General features: G+C 38.2%; 1 protein-coding gene across 1 annotated transcript in view; it reads right to left on the bottom strand.

Annotated features, from left to right (window-relative positions):
- Nucleotides 1–20,098, bottom strand: part of LOC124507937 (ankyrin repeat domain-containing protein 26-like) — a 337,690-nt gene extending 317,592 nt beyond the window's left edge. Inside the window, exons 1-5 of the mRNA XM_047074396.1 lie at nucleotides 19,973–20,098; nucleotides 19,603–19,740; nucleotides 17,338–17,484; nucleotides 8,713–8,783; nucleotides 8,248–8,341 (exon numbers count right to left, since the gene is read on the bottom strand). Coding sequence (XP_046930352.1) covers nucleotides 8,248–8,341; nucleotides 8,713–8,783; nucleotides 17,338–17,484; nucleotides 19,603–19,740; nucleotides 19,973–20,008 — 486 coding nt within the window. The 5' untranslated portion in view covers nucleotides 20,009–20,098. The remainder of the gene's footprint in view (nucleotides 1–8,247; nucleotides 8,342–8,712; nucleotides 8,784–17,337; nucleotides 17,485–19,602; nucleotides 19,741–19,972) is intronic.
- Nucleotides 20,099–24,082: the final 3,984 nt, after the last annotated feature.

Here is a 24,082-nt window from a genome sequence, read left to right as displayed (position 1 = left end):
TTTTTTTTTTTACCATGGAGTATTACTCAGCAATCAAAAAAAGGAATCTTGCCATTTGCAACTACGTGGATGGAAGTGGTGCGTATTATGCTAAGTGAAATTAGTAGGAGAAAGACAAAAATCATATGACTGCTCTCATATGAGGACTTTAAGAGACAAAACAGATGAACAAAAGGAAAGGGAAACAAAAATAATATAAAAACAGGGAGGAGGACAAACACAGGAGACTCATAAATATGGAGAAAAAACTGAGGGTTGCTGGAGGGGTTGTGGGAGGGGGGATGTGCTAAATGGGCAAGGGGCATTAATGAATCTACTCCTGAAATCATTGCTTCACTAAATGCTAACTAATTGGGATGCAAATTAAACAAAAATAAAACTAAAGATACAACAAAAAGAGTAACACCCCCCGCCCTACCAAAAAATTTCTCAACCCAGGAAGCCTCTGGTTGGGGATTCAGGAGATAAGGACCTTCTCAAACTCTCACTGAAGGGTTGAGACTACAAGAGAAAGTCAGATTTCAAGATGACATGATCACTCAAAGCGTGCGGAAGTTTGAAACACGCTGAAAAATATTAGCAGGGACTCTCACACATCCGTATGCCAACGTTCACAGCAGCATTATTAACAGTAGCCAAAAGGTGGACTAAACCAAACGCTCACTGTGGTATATATAAAATGTTGCTTTTTTAGACTCTCACAATGTTTTTATGAAAATCTCACTATAAACATCATTAGGAGTTCAATCAATTTCATCTCTATAGAAAAATTCCATCGCTAGTAGCAAATAGCAACGATATCAACCAAATATTTGGATAAGTGAGCTTTCCATGTGATCCAAAACATTCTTATGTACTACTCCTAGTGAAATAAGGATTCCTTTTCAGTAGGACAGACATCAAGAGACTGACTTACTCTACTTGTCCTTAACAAGTTGCTCGGAAGATTGTGAATTTGGGCCGCTTGCTGTTTGATGGTTTCTTCTGGGCTGGCATTTTGCACTTCTAGCCTAAAACGCAGATCTTAAGGTAATTATTATCACACATAAGTTTCCAAAAATACCATATAATTTCTGAACAAATGAGGGTCTTACAGAAATTCTTTACATTGTATCAAGAGGAAGATTTGGCAATTGAGCCATTTTTTCTCGTTGTCTTTTGTGGATAAGGTGCAAAAATGAGATATAATGTGCCACAATTCTGCATTTCCAAATAACTCAAAGCTGGAATTTGTATCCAGTTTAACAAGGATATACTGGCATAACTAATACATTTCTCATATTACATTGCTTATCTGCTTAATAAAAAGGAATCTATTTTCTTTGAGGATTAAATTATACTTTTCCATAAGATCTTACGTCTTCTCGGCATATCTTATGGCCTCTGTATGTTGATCCTTTGCTTCTTGCAACTAAAATAAAGAAGAAAATATAATTTTAACTACTGACAATCTAGTAGATCACCATCACCTGTTTCTGTACCTAAATGTTTTTTTTTTTACTTGAGAGCGAGAGAGAGAGAGAGAGAGAGACAGAGAGAAAACACACACAAGTGGGGAATAGAGGCAGAGGTACAGACAGAGAAAATCGTAGGCAGGCTCCAAGCTCAGGGTGAAGCCTGATGTGGGGCTCGGTCTCATGACTGCTCTCATGATGTGGGGTTTAGGATCCTGACGTGAGTGGTCACCGTAATTCTAAAGGACGGCAACCCCTGACATTAAGTCCTTGCCCCTTGCTATCTGTGTTTTGAATTGCTCTTAAGGCTTCAAAACCAGATTCTCTAATTCACATTTCCAGCGTTGGCCCCTTTACCTAGGCCATGTGTACTTTTCGCTCTTCCATCTAGGTGCTCATAGACAACACCTCAACCGCACACTCGAAAATCATTACTTGACATGGAGTACCTTTGTAAACAGCTAATCGTGTACATTTTATTTGGACTCTTTTCGGTGTTACTTTGAGTGTGTCTTTTTTTTTGAGTCTTAGGGGGCACCCTTACCCTTAGGATGCTGACCAGCACACTTTGTCTCGCTTTTCTTTATAACACGACATTTATCACAAGGGCTGGATGATCACTGGTTTGCCTTTGTTTCCTTTTGAGTAATTTCTTAGTCCATAGAGATTTCAACATATGGAAGTCTTCTGAAGTTCCTTTCAGATGCATACTTGACTTTATTGTTAGGAAGGTTAAGTTGGCTAGAGCTACCTCTTCTTCCCAATCCAGATTCTTCACCTCAAAATTGTGTGCATCAAATGTCTTCACCCAGGTAGCCAATGGTTTGGGGATTCAGGAGATGATAAGGGTCTTCTAGAGAAGTCAGAGCTATGGACTGAGTTGGCTGAAAGCTATCTAAGTGTTTGTTTCACAGGGAACACCTTAAAGTGGCAGAAAATTTCATGCCATAACCTTAATTCCTTTCTATGGGGATCTACAAAAAATCCCTCCTTATTCTTTAATAAGCTTCATCAGTTTCGGATATCCTTACAAATTTTAGTTTTTGAGACCCTAATGATTTCTTCAGGACACAGTAGCAGGACAATGCCTAGGACTCGCATTCATGGAAGACTGAACAACAGAGAGTCATGTTACTCACATGAAAAGTTCCCTGTTACTATTTGACTCATTTATAAGACATCTAGAAAAGAAAATAAGTTTCAATGTCTCTTCAGCCACAAAAAGGACCAGTCAACAGAATGTTCTAATTCCCCTGATGGGGATAGCTGTCTAATGAAACTTGCATGTATATTATATAGTTTTGTGACTGATAGAAACGAGTTGGTCAGTGTATCTACCTCATTGCTCCCACTTAGGATTTACAATGAGAATCCTACAAAGGAGGGTGAGAGTGCGAGGACATTAAGGGTTCTGCTTGGAAAACAGTTGGGGTTTCACTACACATCAATAAATGAGAATCCTGAATGGCACATTAGTCTTTTCTGAGATTGAATTGTGAAATCTCTGAAAGGCTGATTAACTCAAGTGAGTGGAAAAAGAAAATGGGTTTCTGACCTTGCAATGGTAGGAGCACTATGTTACTAGGTAAGACCCTGACAGAGCAGCCATTTCTCCTTTTTCACTGGCGTTTCTTTTCCTTTACAAAATCCAACAAAGAGAAAAGTCCATTCCCTTGAGAAGGACGTTTGCATAACGACCTGCTAGTCATTCTTGATGAAGAGAATAAATTGCACACTTGTAATTACAAATTACAACAAATCATCGTTAAAATAACCCGTTCTCAAACTCTCACTGAAGGGTTAAGACTACAAGAGAAAGTCAGATTTCAAGATGACATGATCACTCAAAGCATGCGGAAGTTTGAAACACGCTGAAAAATATTAGCAGGGACTCTCACACATCCGTATGCCAACGTTCACAGCAGCATTATTAACAGTAGCCAAAAGGTGGACTAAACCAAACGCTCACTGTGGTATATATAAAATGTTGCTTTTTTAGACTCTCACAATGTTTTTATGAAAATCTCACTATAAACATCATTAGTTCAATCAATTTCATCTCTATAGAAAAATTCCATCGCTAGTAGCAAATAGCAACGATATCAACCAAATATTTGGATAAGTGAGCTTTCCATGTGATCCAAAACATTCTTATGTACTACTCCTAGTGAAATACGGATTCCTTTTCAGTAGGACAGACATTAAGAGACCGACTTACCAAACTTGTCTTTAACAAGTTGCTCGGAAGATTGTGAATTTAGGCCGCTTGCTGTTTGATGGTTTCTTCTGGGCTGGCATTTTGCACTTCTAGCCTAAAACGCAGATCTTAAGGTAATTATTATCACACATAAGTTTCCAAAAATACCATATAATTTCTGAACAAATGAGGGTCTTACAGAAATTCTTTACATTGTATCAAGAGGAAGATTTGGCAATTGAGCCATTTTTCTCGTGTTTTGTGGATAAGGTGCAAAATAGAGATATAATATCCCAATTTTGCATTTCAAAATAGCTCAAAGCTGGAATTTGTATCCAGCTTAACAATAATATACTGGCATAACAAGTATATTTCTCGTACTACACTGCTTATCTGCTGTATAAATAAGGTATTTTCTGTGAGGTTTAAATTATACTTTTGCATATGATCTTACGTCTTCTCCGCATATCTTATGTCCTTTGCCTCTCGATGCTTTGCTTCTTGCAACTAGAATAAAGAAAAAAAATTTAAACTACTGACAATCTAGCAAAACACCATCACCTGTTTTTGTAACCAAATGTTATTATTATTATTATTATTTTTTACTTAGTGGGGCACAGAGAGAGAGAGAGAGAACGCCCGAATGGGGAAGGGAGTCATAGGGAGAGACAGAGAAACTTGTAAGCAGGCTCCAAGCTCAGGGTGAAGCCTGATGTGGGTCTCGGTCTCATGACCGGTCTCATGATGTGGAGTTTGGGATCATGACCTGAGTGAAAATTAAGAGTCAGGATGCTCAACCAACAAAGCTACCCAAGTGCCCCTGTAACTGAAATCTTATTGGACCCAGCCACACTCTCCCCTGCATGCTGATTGATGGCTACTTTTTGGTCATAACAGCAGAGTGGAGCTGCTACAACAGAGACTGTGGCCTACAAAGCCGAAAATGTTTCAATACTCTTCCAGAATAGTTTATCAAACTTACTCTCTTACAAAAACATAACGTTGTTAATGTTTATAAATTATATATGATGAGATAAACATACAAATGTATCTACTGGTCAAATGGAGGAAATATAGGAAATTACCTTATGGTAAACATTTCTGTTCTCACATTACAAGCACTACATCAACTACGATTTTAAATATTCACATAGGTGAATGACATTGCTATTCTCGTGATTATGAAACTGAACATGCTATTTTCAGTGACAACGAGATATTTCATGGAAGAGTTTGACAAGCAGTATCCTAGTAGGAGCCAGAAAGCCTGGGTCTGAATTCCCAATTCTGCTCGTTATGAGCTCTATGACCTTGAGCACACTCCCTAATACTTCCATGTCTCAGTCTTTGCATCTGTAAAATGAAGGTAATGACAGCACCTAATGGGGCACCTGAGTGGCTCAGTCGGTTCAGTGTGTTGCTTTTGATTTCTGCTCAGGATATGATCTCAGCATCACGTGATTAAGCCCCACATAGGGCTCTACGTGGACAGCAAGGAGCCTGCTTGGAATTCTGTCTCGCTCTCTCTCCGTCTCTCTCCCTCTTTGTCACTCTCCCTACCTTCCCTTCCCCACAATCTGTCTCTCTCTCACTCTCTCTCTCTCTCTCTCTCTCAAAATAAGGAACCTTAAGAAAATGATCTCAAAATAAGTAATAATAGTATCTACCTAACTGGGATCTTGGTAATATAAATTTAGGAAATAATACATGAACAACTTACAAGGGTACGTGTCACATAGTCAGCTCTAAGTGTATGCATTTAGCATGATTACTGTTGCTGTATTTTGTGTTCCAATACAATGAGATAGTTTAGGCAGGTGGCATGCCAATACAAGTAGCCCCGTATGCAAACTATACTGAAGTTATTCTTCATATCACCACAAGTGGCAGCAAATGGGAGGATGAGGCCCAGAATCTCTCCTCAGTACTTCACACAACTTTCACCAATGCCACTAGCAAACAGTACTTTTTTTCCCTCTTATAATACTTTCAACTAACATCCTCTCTATACCCTCAGTGGACAATGCTCACAGAGTAAAGTACAAATAGCACCGCCTAGACTGAGTAGTAGATGCTTTACATGACCATCAGAGGCAAGGGAAAGCCACTGATATGGAAATAATGGAGTCTTGCTAAACCAAATTTCCTCAATCATTTCATGCCCGTACTGTTTACGTTAGGCTGCTTTAGCAGGTACTCTGGTGAAGAGATTAAGGCTTTGTGGTAACAGCATATCAGAAAAGCTGGCCCCAGAGCTTTGCAGTTGGTAAAGTGCTACACATCTGTAAATCACAGCACCGGCTGCATAAGGAAGAAAGATTTCAATTTCTCCTTTTCTATTAACCATTTGCTTAAGTTTGAAACATTCTCCATCTATAACACTGCTTCTCCCCTTGCAGTGGACTCGAACATTCTTTAATGAATCATCTCATCCACAGATTCAAGTTTTCTTCACTTATTCCTTCTTTTACACTAAAATCTAACTTCCACTAAGAAAATTTGAGGGTCATAAAGGACCTTTTTTTAAAAAAAATTATTAAAGTCTTTATCCTGCTTCACTTCTCACCAGCAGCTGAGAAAAATGATCATACCCTCCGTCTGCACTTCTAACCCCACCTTATTTCTGAAGGACGGCAACCCCTGACATTAAGTCCTTGCCCCTTGCTATCTGTGTTTTGAATTGCTCTTCAGGCTTCAAAAACAGATTCTCAAATTCACATTTCCAGCTTTGGCCCTTTACCTAGGCCATGTGTCCTTTTCGCTCTTCCATCTGGTGCTCATAGACAACATCCTCAACCGCGCACTCAAAAATCATTACTTGACATGGAGTACCTTTGTAGACAGCTAATCGTGTTCATTTTATTTGGACTCTTTTCAGTGTTACTTTGAGTGTGTCTTTCTTATTGAGTCTTAGGGAGCACCCTTACCCTTAGGATGCTGACCAGCATACTTTTTCTCGCTTTTCTTTATAACACAACATTTATCACAAGGGCTGTATGATCACTGGTTTGCCTTTGTTTCCTTTTGAGTAATTTCTTAGTCCATAGAGATTTCAATTTACGGAAGTCTTCTGAAGTTCCTTTCAGACCCATACTTGACTATATTGTTAGGAAGGTTAAGTTGGCTAGAGCTACCTCTTCTTCCCAATCCAGATTCTTCACCTCAAAATTGTGTGCATCAAATATCTTCACCCAGGTAGCCCCTGGTTTGGGGATTCAGGAGATAAGGGTCTTCTAGAGAAGTCAGAGCTATGGACTGAGTTGGCTGAAAGCTATCTAAGTGTTTGTTTCACAGGGAACACCTTAAAATGGCGGAGAACTTCATGCCATAACCCTAATTCCATTCTCTAGGGATCTACACAAAATCCCTCGTTATTCTTTAATAAGCTTCATCAGTTTTGGATATCCTTGCAAATTTTAGTTTTTGAGACCTTAATGATTTCTTTAGGACACAGTAGCAGGACAATGCCTAGCACTCTCATTCATAGAAGACTGATCAACAGAGTGTCATATTACTCGCATGAAAAGTTCCCTATTACAATGTGACTCATTAATAAGACGTATAGAAAAGAAAGTAGTTTTCAATGTCCCTTCAGTCATAAAAAGGACCAGTCAACACAATGTTCTAGTTCCCCTGACGGGTATAGCTGCCTAATGAAACTTGCATGTATATTATAGAGCTTTTGTGACTGACACAAACGAGTTGGTCAGTGTATCTACCTCATTGCTCCCACTTAGGATTTACAATGAGAATCCTACAAAGGAGGGTGAGAGTGGGATGACATTCACTGTTCCACTTGGAAAACAGTTGTGGTTTCACTACATAAATTAGAATCTTGAATGGCACATTAGTCTTTTCTGAAATTGAATTCTGAAATCTCTGAAAGGCTGATTAACTCAAGTGAATGGAAAAAAAAAAGAGTTTCTGAACTTTCAATGGTAGGAGCACTATGTTACTAGGTAAGGCCCTGACAGAGCAGCCATTTCTCCCTTTTCACTGGCATTTCTTTTCCTTTACAAAATCCAACAAAGAAAAAAGGCTATTCTTTGGAAAGGACGTTTGCATAATGACCTGCTAGTCATTGTTGATGAAGAGAATAAGTTGCAAATTTGTAATTATAAATTACAACATATCATCATTAAAAGAACTCTTTCTGAAACTCTCACTAAAGGGTTGGGTTTACAGCAGAAAGTCAGAATGCCAGATGAAATGATCACTCAAAGACTGAGGACGTTTGAAACACGCTGAAAAATATTAGCAGGGACTCACACATCTGTATGCCAATGTTCACAGCACCTTTATATACAAGAGCCAAAAGGAGGACTAAACCAAATGCTCACTGTGGTATATACAAAATGTTGCTCTTCTTAGATTCTCACAATATTTTTATTTAAATCTCACTACAAACATCATTACTTTATGAATTCAATCAACTTCATCTATATAGAAGAATTACATCACTAGTAGCAAGCAGAAACAATATCAACCAAATATTTTGATCGGTGAAATTTTCCATATGATCCAAAACATTCTTATGTACTACTACTAGTGACATAAGGATTCCTTTTCAGGACAATCATTAAGATATCGACTTACCAAACTTGCCTTTAGCAAGTTGCTCTGAAGATCTTGAATTTGGGCCACTTGATGTTTGATGGTTGCTTCTTGCCTGGCATTTTTAACCTTTAGCCTAAAATGCAGATCTTAAGATAATTATTCTCACACATAATTTTAAAACTGTATATAAAAAAAAACACTGAAAAAAAAAACAAAACAAACTGTATCGTGTAATTTCTGAACAAGTGAGGGTATTACAGAAATTCTTAAAATTGTATCAAGAGGATGATTTGGCAATTGTGCCAATTTTCTCGTTGTGTTTTGTGGTAATGGTGCAAAATTGAGAGATAAAATGCCAAAATTTTGCATTTCAAAATAGCTCAAAGCTGGAATTTGTATCCAGCTTAACAATCATATACTCGCATAACTAATACATTTCTCATAGTACACTCCTTATCTGCTTTATAAATAAACAAGTTATTTTCTGTGAGGTTTAAATTATACTTTAGCATATGATCTTTAATCTTCTCAGCGTATCTTACGGCCTCTGCATGTCGTTCCTGTGCTTCTTGTAACTAAAATAAAGAAAAAATAATACTTTTAAATACTGTCAATCTAGTTGAACACCATCACCTGTTTCTGTAACTAAATTTTTTTTTTTTGTTATTTTATACTTGAAAGAGAGACAGAGAGGGAGAGAGCACACACAAGTGGGAAGGGAGTCAGAGGGAAAGACAGAGAAAAAGGTAAGTAGGCTGCAAGCTCAGGGTGAAGCCTGATGTGGGGCTCAGTCTCATGACCGGTCTCATGATGTGGGGTTTGGGATCATGACCTGAGTGGAAATTCAGAGTCAGGACGCTCAACCAACTAAGCCGCCTAAGCACCCCTGTAACTAAAATCTTATTGGACCCAGCCACACTCTCCTCTACATGCTGAATGATGGCTACTTTTAGGTCATAACAAAAGAGTTCAGCTTCTACAACAGAGACTATGGCCTACAAAGCCGAAAACATTTCAATACTGGTACAGAATAGTTTACCAATCTTACTCTCCTACAAAAACATAACGTTGTTAATGTTTATAAATTATATATGATGAGATAAAAATACAAATGTGTCTACTGGTCAAATGGAGGAAATATAGGGAATTACCTTATGGTAAACATTTCTGTTTTCATATTCCAAGCACCATATCAACTATGATTTTCAATATTCACATAGGTGAATGACATTGCTGTTCTCGTGATTATGAAACTGAACATGCTGTTTTCAGTGACAACGAGATATTTCACGGAAGAGTTTGACAAGCAGTATCCTAGTAGGAGCCAGAAAGCCTGGGTCTGAATTCCCAATTCTGCTGGTTATGAGCTGTATGACCTTAAGCACAGTACCTAAAACTTCCGTGTCTCAGTCTCTAAATCTGTAAAATGAAAGTCATAACAGCACCTACTGGGGTACCTGAGTGGCTCAGTCGGGTCAGCGTCTGGCTCTTGATTTCTGCTCAGGACATGATCTCAGGGTCACGTGATTGAGCCCCACATCGAGCTCTGCGTGGATAGTGAGGAGCCTGCTTGGCATTCTCTCTCTCTCTCTCTCTCTCTCTCTCTCTCTCTCTCTCTCCCTCTCTCTCTCTCTCTCTCCCTACCTGCTCTTCCCACAATCTCTCTCTGTCTCTCTCTCTGTCTCTGTCTCTCTCTCTCTCAAAATAAAGAATCTTATAACAGTGATCTGAAAAATAAATAATAATAGGATCTACCTCACTGGGATCTTGGGAATATAAAATTAGGAAATAATACGTGAACAACTTACAAGGGTACGTGGCACATAGTCAGCTCTAAGTGTATGCATTTAGCATGATTACTGTTGCTGTATTTTGCGTTCCAATACAATGAGATAGTTAAGGCAGGTGGCATGCCAATACAAGTGGTCCCCTATACAAATTATACTGAAGTCATTCTTCATACCACCGCAAGTGGCAGCAAATGGGGAGCATGAGGCCCAGAATCTCTCCTCAGTACTTCACACAACTTTCGCCAATGCCACTAGCAAACAGTACTTTTTTTCCCCACTTATAATACTTTTAACTAACTCCCTGTCTATACTACTCAGTGGATAATACTCACGGACTACGGTACAAATAGCACCTCTTCCATTGAGTAATAGATGCTTTACATGACCATCAGAGGCATGGGAAAGCCACTGACATGGAAATAATGGAGTCTTGCTAAACCAAATTTCCTCAATCATTTCATGCCCACACTGTTTAGATTAGGCTGCTTTAGCCGGTACTCTGATGAGGAGATTAAGGCTTTGTGGTAACAACATATCAGAAAAGCTGGCCCCAGAGCTTTGCCGTTGGTAAAGTGCTACACATCTGTAAATCACAGCACCGGCTGCATAAGGAAGAAAGATTTCAATTTCTCCTTTTCTATTAACCATTTGCTTAACTTTTGACGCTTTGTCCATCTATCACGCTGCTTCTCCCCTTGCAGTGGACTCGAACATTCTTTAATGTATCGTCTCATCCACAGATTCAAGGTTTCTTCACTTATTTCCTTCTTTTACACTAAAATCTAACTTTCACTCCTATCATTCCACTAAGACATTTTGAGGGTCATCAAGAACCTCTTTTTTTTTTTTTAATTTCATTAAGGTCTCTATCCTGCTTCACTTTTCAGCAGCAGCTGAGAAAAATGACCATGCCCTCCCTCTGCTCTTTTAACCACACCTTATTTCTGAAGGACGGCAACCCCTGACATTAAGTCCTTGCCCCTTGCTATCTGTGTTTTGAATTGCTCTTCAGGCTTCAAAACCAGATTCTCGATTTTCACATTTCCAGCATTGGCCCCTTTACCTAGGCCATGTGTCCTTTTCGCTCTTCCATCTAGATGCTCATAGACAACATCCTCAACCGCGCACTCAAAAATCATTACTTGACATGGAGTACCTTTGTAGACAGCTAATCATGTACATTTTATTTGGACTCTTTTCAGTGTTACTTTGTGTCTTTCTTATTGAGTCTTAGGGAGCACCCTTACCCTTAGGATGCTGACCAGCATACTTTGTCTCGCTTTTCTTTATAACACGACATTTATCACAAGGGCTGGATGATCACTGGTTTGCCTTTGTTTCCTTTTGAGTAATTTCTTAGTCCATAGAGATTTCAATTTACGGAAGTCTTCTGAAGTTCCTTTCAGACCCATACTTGACTATATTGTTAGGAAGGTTAAGTTGGCTAGAGCTACCTCTTCTTCCCAATCCAGATTCTTCACCTCAAAATTGTGTGCATCAAATATCTTCACCCAGGTAGCCCCTGGTTTGGGGATTCAGGAGATAAGGGTCTTCTAGAGAAGTCAGAGCTATGGACTGAGTTGGCTGAAAGCTATCTAAGTGTTTGTTTCACAGGGAACACTTTAAAGTGGCAGATAATTTCATGCCATAACCCTAATTCCTTTCTCTAGGGATCTACACAAAATCCCTCGTTATTCTTTAATAAGCTTCATCAGTTTCGGATATCCTTACAGATTTTAGTTTTTGAGACCTTAATGATTTCTTTAGGACACAGCAGGACAATGCCTATCGCTCTCATTCATAGAAGTATCATCAACCGAGTATCATGTTACTCGCATGAAAAGTTCCCTGTTACTATGTGACTCATTAATAAGACGTCTAAAAAAGGAAGTAATTTTCAATGTCTCTTCAGCCACAAAAAGGACCAGTCAACAGAATATTCTAGTTCCCCTGACGGGTATAGCTGTCTAATGAAACTTGCATGTATATTATATAACTTTTGTGACTGACAGAAACGAGTTGGTCAGTGTATCTACCTCATTGCTCCAGCTTAGGATTTACGATGAGCATCCTCCAAAGGAGGGTGAGAGTGGGATGACATTCACTGTTCTGCTTGGAAAACAGTTGGGGTTTCACTAGATATGAATAAATGAGAATCCTGAATGGCACATTAGTCTTTTCTGAGATTGAATTGTGAAATCTCCGAAAGTCTGGTTAACTCACTTGAATGGAAAAAAAAAAATGAGTCTGAACTTGCAATGGTAGGAGCACTATGTTACTAGGTAAGTCTCTGACAGAGAAACCAGTTCTCCTTTTTCACTGGCATTTCTTTTCCATTACAAAATCCAACAAGGAGAAAAGTCCATTCCTTTGAGAAGGACGTTTGCATAATGATCTGCTGGTCATTGTTAATGAAGAGAATAAATTGCAAACTTGTAATTACAAATTACAACAAATCATCATTAAAATAAACCGTTCTCAAACTCTCACTGAAGGGATGAGATTACAAGAGAATGTCAGAATTCAAGATCAAATGATCACTCAAAGATTGGGGACGTTGGAAACACGCTGAAAAATAGTAGCAAGGACTCTCACACATCTGTATGCCAACATTCACAACAGCATTATTAACAGTAGCCAAAGGTGGACTAAAATGCTCAATGTGGTATATATAAAATGTTGCTTTTTTTAGATTCTCACGTTTTTTTATGAAAATCTCACTATAAACATCATTACTTTATGAATTCAATCAACTTCATCTATATAGAAGAATTACATCACTAGTAGCAAGTAGGAACAATATCAACCAAACCTTTGCAGCAGTGAGATTTTCCATGGGATCCAAAACATTCTTATGTACTAGTACTAGTGAAATACGGATTCTTTTTCAGTAGGACAGACATTAAGAGATCGACTTACCAAACTTGTCTTTATCACGTTGTTCTCAGGATCTTGAATCTGGGCCGCTTGATGTTTGATGGTTGCTTCTTGTGTGGCATTTTTAACCTGTAGCCTAAAATGCAGATCTTAAGATAATTATTCTCACCCATAAATTTAAAACAACATCACATACTTTCTGAACAAATGAGGGTATTACAGAAATCCTTAAAATTTTGTCAAGAGGAAGATTTGGGAATTGTGCCATTTTTCTCATCGTGTTTTGTGGATAAGGTGCAAAATTCAGAGATAATATGCCACAATTCTGCATTTAAAAATAGCTCAAAGCTGGAATTTGTATCCAGCTTAACAATGATATACTGGCATAACTAATACATTTCCATACTACACTGTTTATCTGCTTTATAAATAAACAAGTTATTTTCTGTGAGGTTTAAATTATACTTTTGCACATGATCTTTCATCTCCTCAGCATATCTTACGGCCTCTCCATGTCATTCCTGTTCTTCTGGCAACTAAAATAGAGAAAAAATTACTTTAACCACTGAAAATCTAGTAGAAAACCATCATCTGTTTCTTTAACTAAATTTTTTTTTGACTTGAGAGAGACAGGGAGAGAGAGAGAGAGAGAGAGAGAGAGAGCATGCAGAAGTGGGGAAGAGAGACAGAGGGAGAGACAGAGAAAATTGTAAGCAGGCTGCTAGCTCAGGGCGAAGCCTGATGTGGGGCTCGGTCTCATGACCGGTCTCATGATGTGGGATTTGGGATCATGACCTGAGTGGAAATTAAGAGTCAGGACCTCAGCCAACTAACCCGTCCAAGCGCCGCTGTAAAATATTTTTGGAGCCAGCCACCCTCTCCTCTACATGCTGATTGATGGCTACTTTGAGATCATAACAAAAGAGTTCAGCTTCTACAACAGAGACTATGGCCTACAAAGATGAAGTGTTTCAATACTCTTACAGAATAGTTTACCAACCTTACTCTCCTACAAAAACATAACATCGTTAATGTTTTTAAATTATATATGATCACATAAATGTACAAATGTATCTATTGGTCAAATGGAGGATATATAGGAATTTACCTTATGGTAAACATTTCTATTTTCATATTCCAAGCACCACATCAACTATGATTTTACATATTCACATAGGTGAATTACGTTCCTATTCTCGTGATTATGAAACTGAACACACTGTTTTCAGCGACAAGATATTTCATGGAAGAATTTGAGAAGCATTATCCTAGTAGGGGCCAGAATGCCTGGGTCTGATTTCCCAGTTCTGCTCATTATGAGCTGTATGACCTTGAGCACACTACCTAAAACTTCCATGTCTCAATCTCTGCATCTGTAAAATGAAGGTAATAATAGCACCTACTGGGACACCTGAGTGGCTCAGTCGGTTCAGTGTCTGGCTCTTGATTTCAGCTCAGGACATGATCACAGGATCATGTAATTGAGCCCCACATCGAGCTCTGCATGGACAGTGAGGAGCCTGCTTGGGATTCTCTCTCTCTCTCCCTCTCTCTCTCTCTCTCCCTTTTTCTCTCTCTCCCTACATGCCCTTCCCCAAAATCTCTCTGTCTCTCTGTCTCTCTCTCTCAAAATAAAGGACTTTAAAAAAGTGATCTCAAAATAAATGATAATAGTATCTACCCCACTGGGATGTTGGGAAGATTACATTAGGAAATAATAGATGAACAACTTAGAAGGGTACGTGGCACATAGCTCTAAGTGTCTGCATGTAGCATGATTACTGTTGCTGTAGTTTGTGTTCGAATGCAATGTGATAGTTTAGGCAGGTGGCCTGCCAATACAAGTTTTCCCCCATACAAATTATACTGAAGTTATTCTTCATTCCACCGCAAGTGGTAGCATATGGGGAGCATGAGGCCCAGAATATTTCCTCAGTACTTCAAAAAACTTTGCCAATGCCACTAGCCTACAGTACTTTTTTCCACTTATAATCCTTTTAACTTACTTCCTCTCTATACCACTGAGTGCACAATGCTCACAGACTACGGTACAAATAGCACCTCCTTGACTGAGTAGTAGATCCTTTACAGGACCATCAGAGGCAAGGGAAAGCCACTGACATGGAAATAAATGAGTCTTGCGAAACTAAAGTTCCTCAATCATTTCATGTCCATACTCTTTACGTTAGGCTGCTTTAGCATGTACTCTGATGAAGAGATTAAGGGTTTGTGGTAAAAGCATATCAGAAAAGCTGTCCCCAGATATTTGCCTTGGTAAAGTAATACAAATCTGTAAATCACAGTTCTGGCTGTGTAAGAAAGAAAGACAAATTTAGCATGCTTTTTCATAGTGAGAGGGAAAAAAAACCTAAACATTTGATTGAACATTTCTCCTCTATTTGATTAAGTGCTTTCATTAATAGTTTTACTTATATAAGCGTGTGTGTGTGTGTGTATAGAGATATACACACATTTTTTTAACGTTTATTTTTTGATACAGAGCACGAGTCTGAGTGGCGCAAAACGTGAGGGACACAACAGATCCAATTAGGCTCTGCTGACAGCAGAAAGCCCGATGCAGGGCTCCATCTCAAGAACATGGAGATCATGACCTGAGCCAAAGGCAGACTCTGATCGGATTGGACCCAGCCAGGCACCCCTCAATTTAGTATTTCATTTCTTAGCATACATTTAGAATAAAAGCTTTGCTATACCAATGTTTCCAAGAAGAATTTATTGATACGGTATAAAGTACTTAATTTTATCAGAAAAACTGTTAAGTTAAAGTATTTTCAATTTATACAAGGATAAGTACCACACATATCAAAGATTACTATCCCTTAAATGTATACTTAGGAAGACGAAATTACCTGTCATGAAAAAAATTAAAACAATGTCAAACAAAGGAGTGAATTGTTCTGCACAGGCTAGATGACAAGTGTCAAGAGAGTTAAAGCTAATGGGAGTTAGAACAGTCAGAGAAAGTTCATTGGAAAGGAGACTGTGAGCCAAGTCTGAATAACATAGGTTTACTCAAGAGGAACAGAAACTAAAAAGACAGTAAGGACAGCATGCGTAACGGCTGAGAGATGGTGAAATCAACCCAATTAACTCAGAGGATAAAATCTGATGGCAGAGACATTACAAACGGGTGTCCACACAAGAACTACATAAATGTTCATAAGCAGCAGTATTAATAGGCAAGAAGTGGACACAACCCAAAGGTCCATCAACTGATGAATGAACAAGGGTCTTAACCCACAATGGAGTACTGTTGACAATAAAAAGAAATGAATCACTAATATGAGCTGTAACCAACACAGATGAACCCAGAAAACATTAAGTAAAGGTAGCTAGTCCCAAAGTACCACACGTTGTGTGACTCCACTTATATGAAATATTCACAAGAGGCAACTCCATTGAGAGACCAAGTAGTAGACTGGTGGTTGCCTGAGGCTGGGGGCAACGGGTAAGGGTTTCCTTTCAGGGTGACGAAAACATTCTACTTGATGACAGTGATGGTTGCACGAGTGTACACAGAGACAGTGAACTGTGCGTGGCAAATGGGTGACTTTTATGGTATGTGTTTTGTACCTCAAAATAGCTTTAAAAAAACCCAATGGCAGGACACAGAGAATGTTCTTAACTCTCGCTTTTGGGCGCCCATACTATACATGATCTGAATATTTCCGTGCTTTGACAATATGTCTAAAAGGCAAAGAAAATGAAGGAAATGCCGAAATTCAAGTGGTTTGTTAAGCGATCTTTCTGTACAAGTCATCCTGAAATCAATATGCATTCTTCTCAAAAGTGAAGATGAGAACTAAGACAATTATCTGAAACATCCCATTAAACATTATCTTCTGATTTGACCCAGCTTGCCTCATCATGGTAATAGAGATATCATTAAAAAACACTGTTTAGTAGGGGACAAAAGTCTCTTGGGGCACCTGGGTGGCTACGTCAGTTAAGCGTCCAATTCTTGCTTTCAGCTCAGGTCATGATCTCATGGTTCATGAGACTGAGCCTCACACTGGCTCTACACTGACAGCATGGAGCCTGCTTGGGATTCTCTCTCTCTCCTCTCTCTGCCCCTCCCCTGTTAACACGCATGCACACACTCTCTCTCACTCTTTTTCTCTCAAAATAAATAAATAAAATGTAAAAAAAATTTTAAATTAAAGAAAGAACAAAAAAAGTCTCTCAATTTCTGTGAGGAAGGATACAAAAGCCTCAACTTTCCTAAGAGTAAATATTATAAGAAAACAATGTATAACACAAATAGGAGAAGGAGAGGCAGAAGTTTACGAAATAAATGCATTGTAAAGATACTAAAATCATAATAAATTAATTATAATGAAAATACCAAAGAAAGCGGTCCATGGAAATTGGTATCCTAAAACACTTTATATTATTTAACCAGCTATAAGTTAGCTGGTGACAGGTTACATTTGCTACATACCTGACTTCTGATTTGACCTAATTTCTTCTTGAGATCCCGTGTTTCATCTTCCAGACGAAGATATGACGTAACCTCTGGGGAAGCCTCTGACATAGACTTTTTCTTCAGAGTATCAGCCAGTTCTTGTTGCAGTTGTCTCGCAACTACCTAATAAGACATTTCTGTTACTGATTTTCTAAATCATCTTATTATTAAATTATGTTAATAATAGACAACTCTCACATACGTACTTTGAGAAATATCAACACATACATCAATTCACCATCGTTTTGTAACACATACACATTCCTGTTCACTGAATTCAGTTAAAGACACAAAAGGTGTTATCTCCCTGCCTAGTTCTGATTTTTTATGGTGTCTCTTTCCAGTCTCAGCACGACAATTTCATCCTGCAACATGTGGTTTTTCTTGTGTTTTCTCATGATTATCAGAAAGCTAAGTCAAACCAAGCACATTTTCAGATAGCACTGAATAAAATGGCAGTATCATGATTTTCTTTGAAATGAAAGTATAATCTGTGTTTAAACAATGAAAAGGTTGCAGGGGGTGCCAGTGTGGTTCAGTTGGTTGAGTGTCTGACTCTTGATTTTGGCTCAGGGAATGATCTCACATTCTGTGGGTTCAAGCCTCGCATCAGGCTCTGTGCTGACAGTCAGGAGCCTGCTCAGGATTCTCGCTCTCCCTCTCCCTGCCCCTCCCCTTCTTGCATTCTCCTTCTCTCTCTCTCTCTCTCTCTCTCTAATGAATAAAGAAACATGAAAAGAAAGAAAGAAAGAAAGACAAAGAAAAGAAGGAATGAAGGAAGGAAGGAAGGAAGGAAGGAAGGAAGGTAGGTTACAGAAAGTGAATATCCAACTGGAAAAAAAATAAAGTTGGCTCCAAATCTCAAATTTTAGACAAGCATAAGTTCCCAAAAGTTCAGAACTTTAACTGAAGATAATGAAGGCATGAAAGTCAAAAAGAATTTGTGAGAAAAGTGTTCAGAATCTCAGAATTGGAAAAGCCTTTCGCTGATTTACAACAAACCAGAAGGCCTAAAATAAAAGATTAATAAATCTGACTATACTTAAAAATTGAGTTTACAGTAGATATCGAACACAGCGACCCCACAGTAAAATCCTTAGCTCTGCATATACTCGGACAGATTAAATTTCCTAAAATTCTTCTTTCCTGAGAATATTTCATAGATATCTACTTTGCTACCATTTCGATAGTCAGTTATAAGAATTATATCTATTGATAACTGAAAAATCTAGGCACTGTACTATAATAGAAACACTTCTACATACATCAATGAACTCATTTGGTTATCACAATTCTAGAATGGAGAGATTAAAACGGTGAGCTGCAGGACTCTCCCCAGGTCTTCTCACTCCACAACTAGTGCTCTTGCACCAACCACTGCCACTTCTCTAGTGTAAATACACAAGTACGAAAGAAGTCTTGTATTTCAAAATACTCATAGGAAATAAGGTGAAATTCATACATCTCTTAGAAAACCATGAGATGATTTACTGCTGCAATAACTTGCATTTCCTCTTCATGTTGAAAACAGTAATAAATATAAAGGAGGGGAAATACACTCAGCTATTTTATTAGGAATAAAATACCTATCAATAAATTATCATTAAGTATATACCACAGCATACCATTGTTATCAAAAGTTCCTTGTAATGATATAGGATGCTACTTGAAGCAAAAGTGTTACTTTTCTCAAAAGTAGGAGACTTGATACCGAAAATATGATCAGTGAACTGGCTACACTTGTCCTCCTGTCCATTAGCGGAAGTGTTCACCTAAACTATTAATATATCAAGGCAGTGAAGTAACTGTTCAAAACTAAAACACATGTTGCTAGTAGCAATAGTTTTGAGATTAGGGAAAGCTCATCAATTCCTACAGAAAGTAATAAAAGCCTCTCTTTGGACGAGGACATTATGAATGTCACTAGTTGTTGCAGACAATGCATTTAATCAAGAATATTATTTTATCCAGTGAAGCAAAAATGCCACCGTCCCCCATGACCCTCCGCTAAATATATGTGCTTTTAAAATCCTCTATAGTTTCCATGATGATCAGAGTTCAGTTTCATATGTACATACATATATATATATATATATATATACACATATAGATACACACACACATATGTATATATACACACACACACACACATACACACGGAGAAAAAAGTAACAATAACTAAAAAATAGAATGCATACAAATACATACACACATGAACTTCAAAATAACTAAAGAAGATACCTTAGAATTAGTTTTCTTATGAGCCATTTCTAGCTCCTTTTGCTTGCAAAAGAGATTGTTTAGACTTCCATCTTGTAAGACTCTGGCCTTCTGTTCTGGAGAAAGTTGCCACTGAGTGTCACTGCGCTCTTCTACAACCTGGAGACACATTTCATTATGATTCTGGTCTCATACCGTTAAAAAAAAGAAGGTCAAAAGCTGAAGAGGAGAACTTTAAAAAAAATGTTCAAAAGAACATAATCCCATGTTTTAATTTATTTTAAACCTAAAGAATATATATTGAGTCAAAGGGATACTATAAAATATATATGTATGCTATTACACTATGTAATATAGATGGAAATACAGTTTTTATCAAAGACTGATTTACCTGATTTTTTGTGGCCTTCAATTCCGTGTTTAGCATTCTAAGAGCGAGTTCAACTTGTTGTTTTGTTTCAACTTCTTTCTTATATTCGTCTTCTTTTCTTCTTAACTTTTCCCTAATATTTTCATATAACATATCAGCATTTCTTCTTTCTTCTTCTTCTTCTTCTTCTTCTTGTTTTAAGGTACATCTGCAATTACATGTGCTTCTTTTAAAATTTGTTTTGTTAGACATAAAAAGTTCATTTTATGATCTGGTTCCACATAAGTTGGCTTATTATCCAAATGAAAAATTTCTATGGTCTCCAATTGTTTTCCTTGTAGGGCTCATGTTTTTAATTTGTCACTTCAATGTCTTCCAAACCATACATACAGTTGAAAAGAAGCCAGGAGAAAGCATTATGAAACTTCGTTAGTTTTAGTCAGTAATAACTCTGGTAGGTGTTGTAGGAAAGGAAGTTTGAAATTATCCAGGAAAGTTAGAGTTGAAAATTACCCCCTTTCCCACAGGTATAATTATTCCTCCATAGGACAGATAATTCAGTTTCTCATTAAAAAGAGAAGTTGCTGTTTATAAGCAAGTTTATCAATTCACTGGAAATAAAATTTCCACTTGACGAAACCTTACAGGTACCTCCAAAGTGATGTGCAGAGAAAGAGAGCATCTGTGGATGTTGTTTACACAACATACACGTGCAGATTACTGTCATCCAAGACTACGCTGACGAGTCTAATATCTGTTGCCTATGCTTTTTGTTTCTTCTTCCATAACACTTGCAACTTACCTTGTTGATGATTACCTACTTTATGAATCACTTAAACATCCCTTCTAGAACAACACAGGATACGTATTAATTAAGTAAACAATAAAGAGTAATATGACCTTTCAGCATACACTTTTGAATTAATTTTATCTACCTATGACAGAGATGCTGAAAAAACTTCTCAGTAACCACTTTCCGTATTACTTTTTTTAATGTTTATTCATTTTTGAGAGAGAAAGGGAGAGCCCATGCAAACAAAGGGGGGGGGCAGAGACAGAGAGAGAGAGAGAGAGAGAGAGTGAGGCAGAAAATCCGAAGTGGGCTCTGCACTGACAACACACAGCTCGATGTGGGGCTCGAACTCACGAACCCTGAGATCATGACCTGAGCCAAAGTCGGACGCTTGACTGACTGAGCCACCCAGGCGCCCCCATTTTACTTTGTTTAAATTTTTTATTGAGAGAGAGATGACGCAAGTGAGTGAGGGTGGAGAGAGGGAAAGAGAGACAGAATCCCACGAGGGGCAGACAGAGAGGGAGAGACAGAGTGAGAGAAGAGGAGCTCATCCGAAGCGGGGCTCGTGCTCACCCAAAGCAGGGCTCGAGCCCACCCAAAGCAAGGCTCAAACTCACGAGATCATCACCTGTGCCGAAGCCAGATGCTTAACCAGCTGAGCCACCCAGGCACCCCCACTTTACCTTTTAACCCCTGCATGTTAAGAAGCAAACGGAATCAATTTTGGCGGATTTTACTGTCTTGAGAAAAATGACCATTTTATATTCTGTTGGTAGGTACAGAAAGTAATATAAACTTTCCTGAGAACAATTTAAAAATATGGATCAAAGACCTTTTTAAAAATTTTTATACTTTCACCAGATTACATTATATTGAAGAATTGACTCCAAGCAAGTAACCAGACATGTAGAAACAGATTTATATAAAAGACATTCCTGACAGCATTAATTAAAATACAGAGAGATGAAAAACAAGCAGAATTCAATCTCTTAAATAATGATGTTTCTTGGACTATGGTGGACTTTCATATGGCCATTAAAATTGTGATTTGGAATATACATTAAAGTATTAGAAGTATTCACTGTTAAGAACTTGCTGTGTTATTGCCAAGAATCGCACACCTCACAACACTAAACAAGTATTCTTTCCAGGAAAATCCCATAAGGTAAGTCAGCAATTACAAAACTGCCCCTACACATCTGTAGTATAAAAGGAAACAGTTGAAATATTTCCTTAAAGCCAAGATGCTGTACCTCAAACTGCAGAATTCACGTTCCCATTCCACTTTTTGATGTTCTAACCGTGATATCATGTCTTTGGCTTCCTGTAGCTCGTTTTGTAGTGCACTAACCATTTTGTCCATTTTTGTCATTTTTCCCATAAGAAGTTTACAGTGATTTTTGTTAAGTTTCCTTAATTTCTCATAGGAAACACGTATATCTTGGATTTTCAAGAAGCCAGCAGAATCTGCATCGGAGAAGAAACAGAAATAAAATAGATGAGTACTTTTTGCATATACAGGCCTGTGCATCTTCAATTCACTCATTCACACATTGAGTAAATATATACCTTCAATGGAAGATGTTATACTCAGCTCTACAGATGCAATAGAGAAGACCCCTGGCTCTCGATTAGCTTAAAGTCTAGTGAAGGAGAAAGACAACTCAAATGGTAATTCTAAATTCAGATAGTTCCTATTAGAAGACAGAGTTCTGTGATCATAACTTGATCTAGATTGGGCCCAAGGAAGATAGATGTCCCTGAGGAAGAGATAAATATACTGAGGAATGAAGGATGAGCAGGAGACAATTAAGCAAAGGAGGAAGACAAGCACTCTCGACAGTCTAGAGCATGTGCCGAAGTTCCACTGTAATCTGCTTCTGGCCAAGATGGGGTAACACGTACTGATTGATCTTCCTACCTGAAGCAAGCAAAAACAAAACAGACAAAATACAATTTTAACATGATTTTCAAGACACAGAACTTCAGACAACAAAGGACAATGATCCCTGAAAACAAAACACGTTAGCCTAACACGTATGCCCAAGCTCACTGCCTTGAGAGAGTTTCCAGGCTATGAAACAAGATAAATAAATGATTTAAGTAGATTTCACCAGACTCCTTGAGTCGTGGTGGCAAAACTGAGAGTCTGGTGAAGTCAAGGCAGATAGAGACGACAGGTCAGCATCCAGGAGAGGAGAAAGCAGGACACAGAAAGAACCCTGGGCATCTGCACAGGGTCCCCTTTGGCTATTCAGCAGAGTAACAACCAGTGCATACATGGAAGGAAGTCATCAAGGGAAAAAAAATCTGAAAAGAGTAGAGGAAACACTGCCTGGTGCTCCCACAGCACGAGGGACAGTATCTATTCACATTAGCTAAGATAGAAAAACTCATAATTTGCCTTAGGCTGATCACCACTCTGGATTCATCCAATAATTTGTAAGAGCAAGACTAAAGGATCCAACGGTTTGTAAGTAACTTAACTATATCTCCAAACAAAGCATGAAAAGATAACTAGAGGCATGGGAGCTATTGTTTTAAAAACCAAATAGTACTTACAGAGACGTAAATTATGTTAGCCATGAACAATACGATGGGTAGGAATAAACACATATTAGACATCACAAAACAAAGGACTGAAGTTTAACATTGGAAACCTGGGAGAAAACTTCAACTGGGAAATATACAATTGCCCAAAGAGGCAGGGGAAAGGGACAGGAAAAAAAAAATGGCCCAAATCTTCCTAAACCTCATGAAAACTATAATCCCACTGACCCAGGAAGGATATGTCTAGGAAAGAAGAAATGGAAGTCAACTCTTGTGATTTGCCTGAACTCTATACGATGTGGTATAACATTACTGGAAGGGAGACTGTGATGCTGAAGCCATAGACTATAAACCCTAAACCAACCACTAAAGCAGCAAAACTGAAAAGTTCTAGCTAGGAAGCCTAAATAGATAAGTGAATAAATGAATACATGAATAAATGAATACATGAATAAATAAATAAATGGATAAAACTGAATCATAAAAATTACTCGATTAAAAGAAAGCAGAAAAAGAAGAGAACGGGAACAAGGAGCAGATAGGACAAATGCAAATCAAACAGCATGATGAAATATTCAAATCAACTATCTCAAAAATCACAGTAAATGGCCATTTGTAGCAACGTGGATGGAACTGGAGAGTGTGATGCTAAGTGAAATAAGCCATACAGAGAAAGACAGATACCATATGTTTTCAGTCTTATGTGGATCCTGAGAAACTTAACAGAAACCCATGGGGGAGGGGAAGGAAAAAAGAAAAAAAGAGGTTAGAGTGGGAGAGAGCCC

Source organism: Lynx rufus, unplaced genomic scaffold, assembly GCF_022079265.1.
Source record: "Lynx rufus isolate CCGP_SWC_20201006 ecotype Redwood Valley unplaced genomic scaffold, mLynRuf1.p SCAF_12, whole genome shotgun sequence".
Classification (NCBI taxonomy): domain Eukaryota; kingdom Metazoa; phylum Chordata; class Mammalia; order Carnivora; family Felidae; genus Lynx; species Lynx rufus.
The sequence above is the reverse complement of the archived record's forward strand: the minus strand, read 5'-3'. Positions and strand labels throughout refer to the sequence as shown.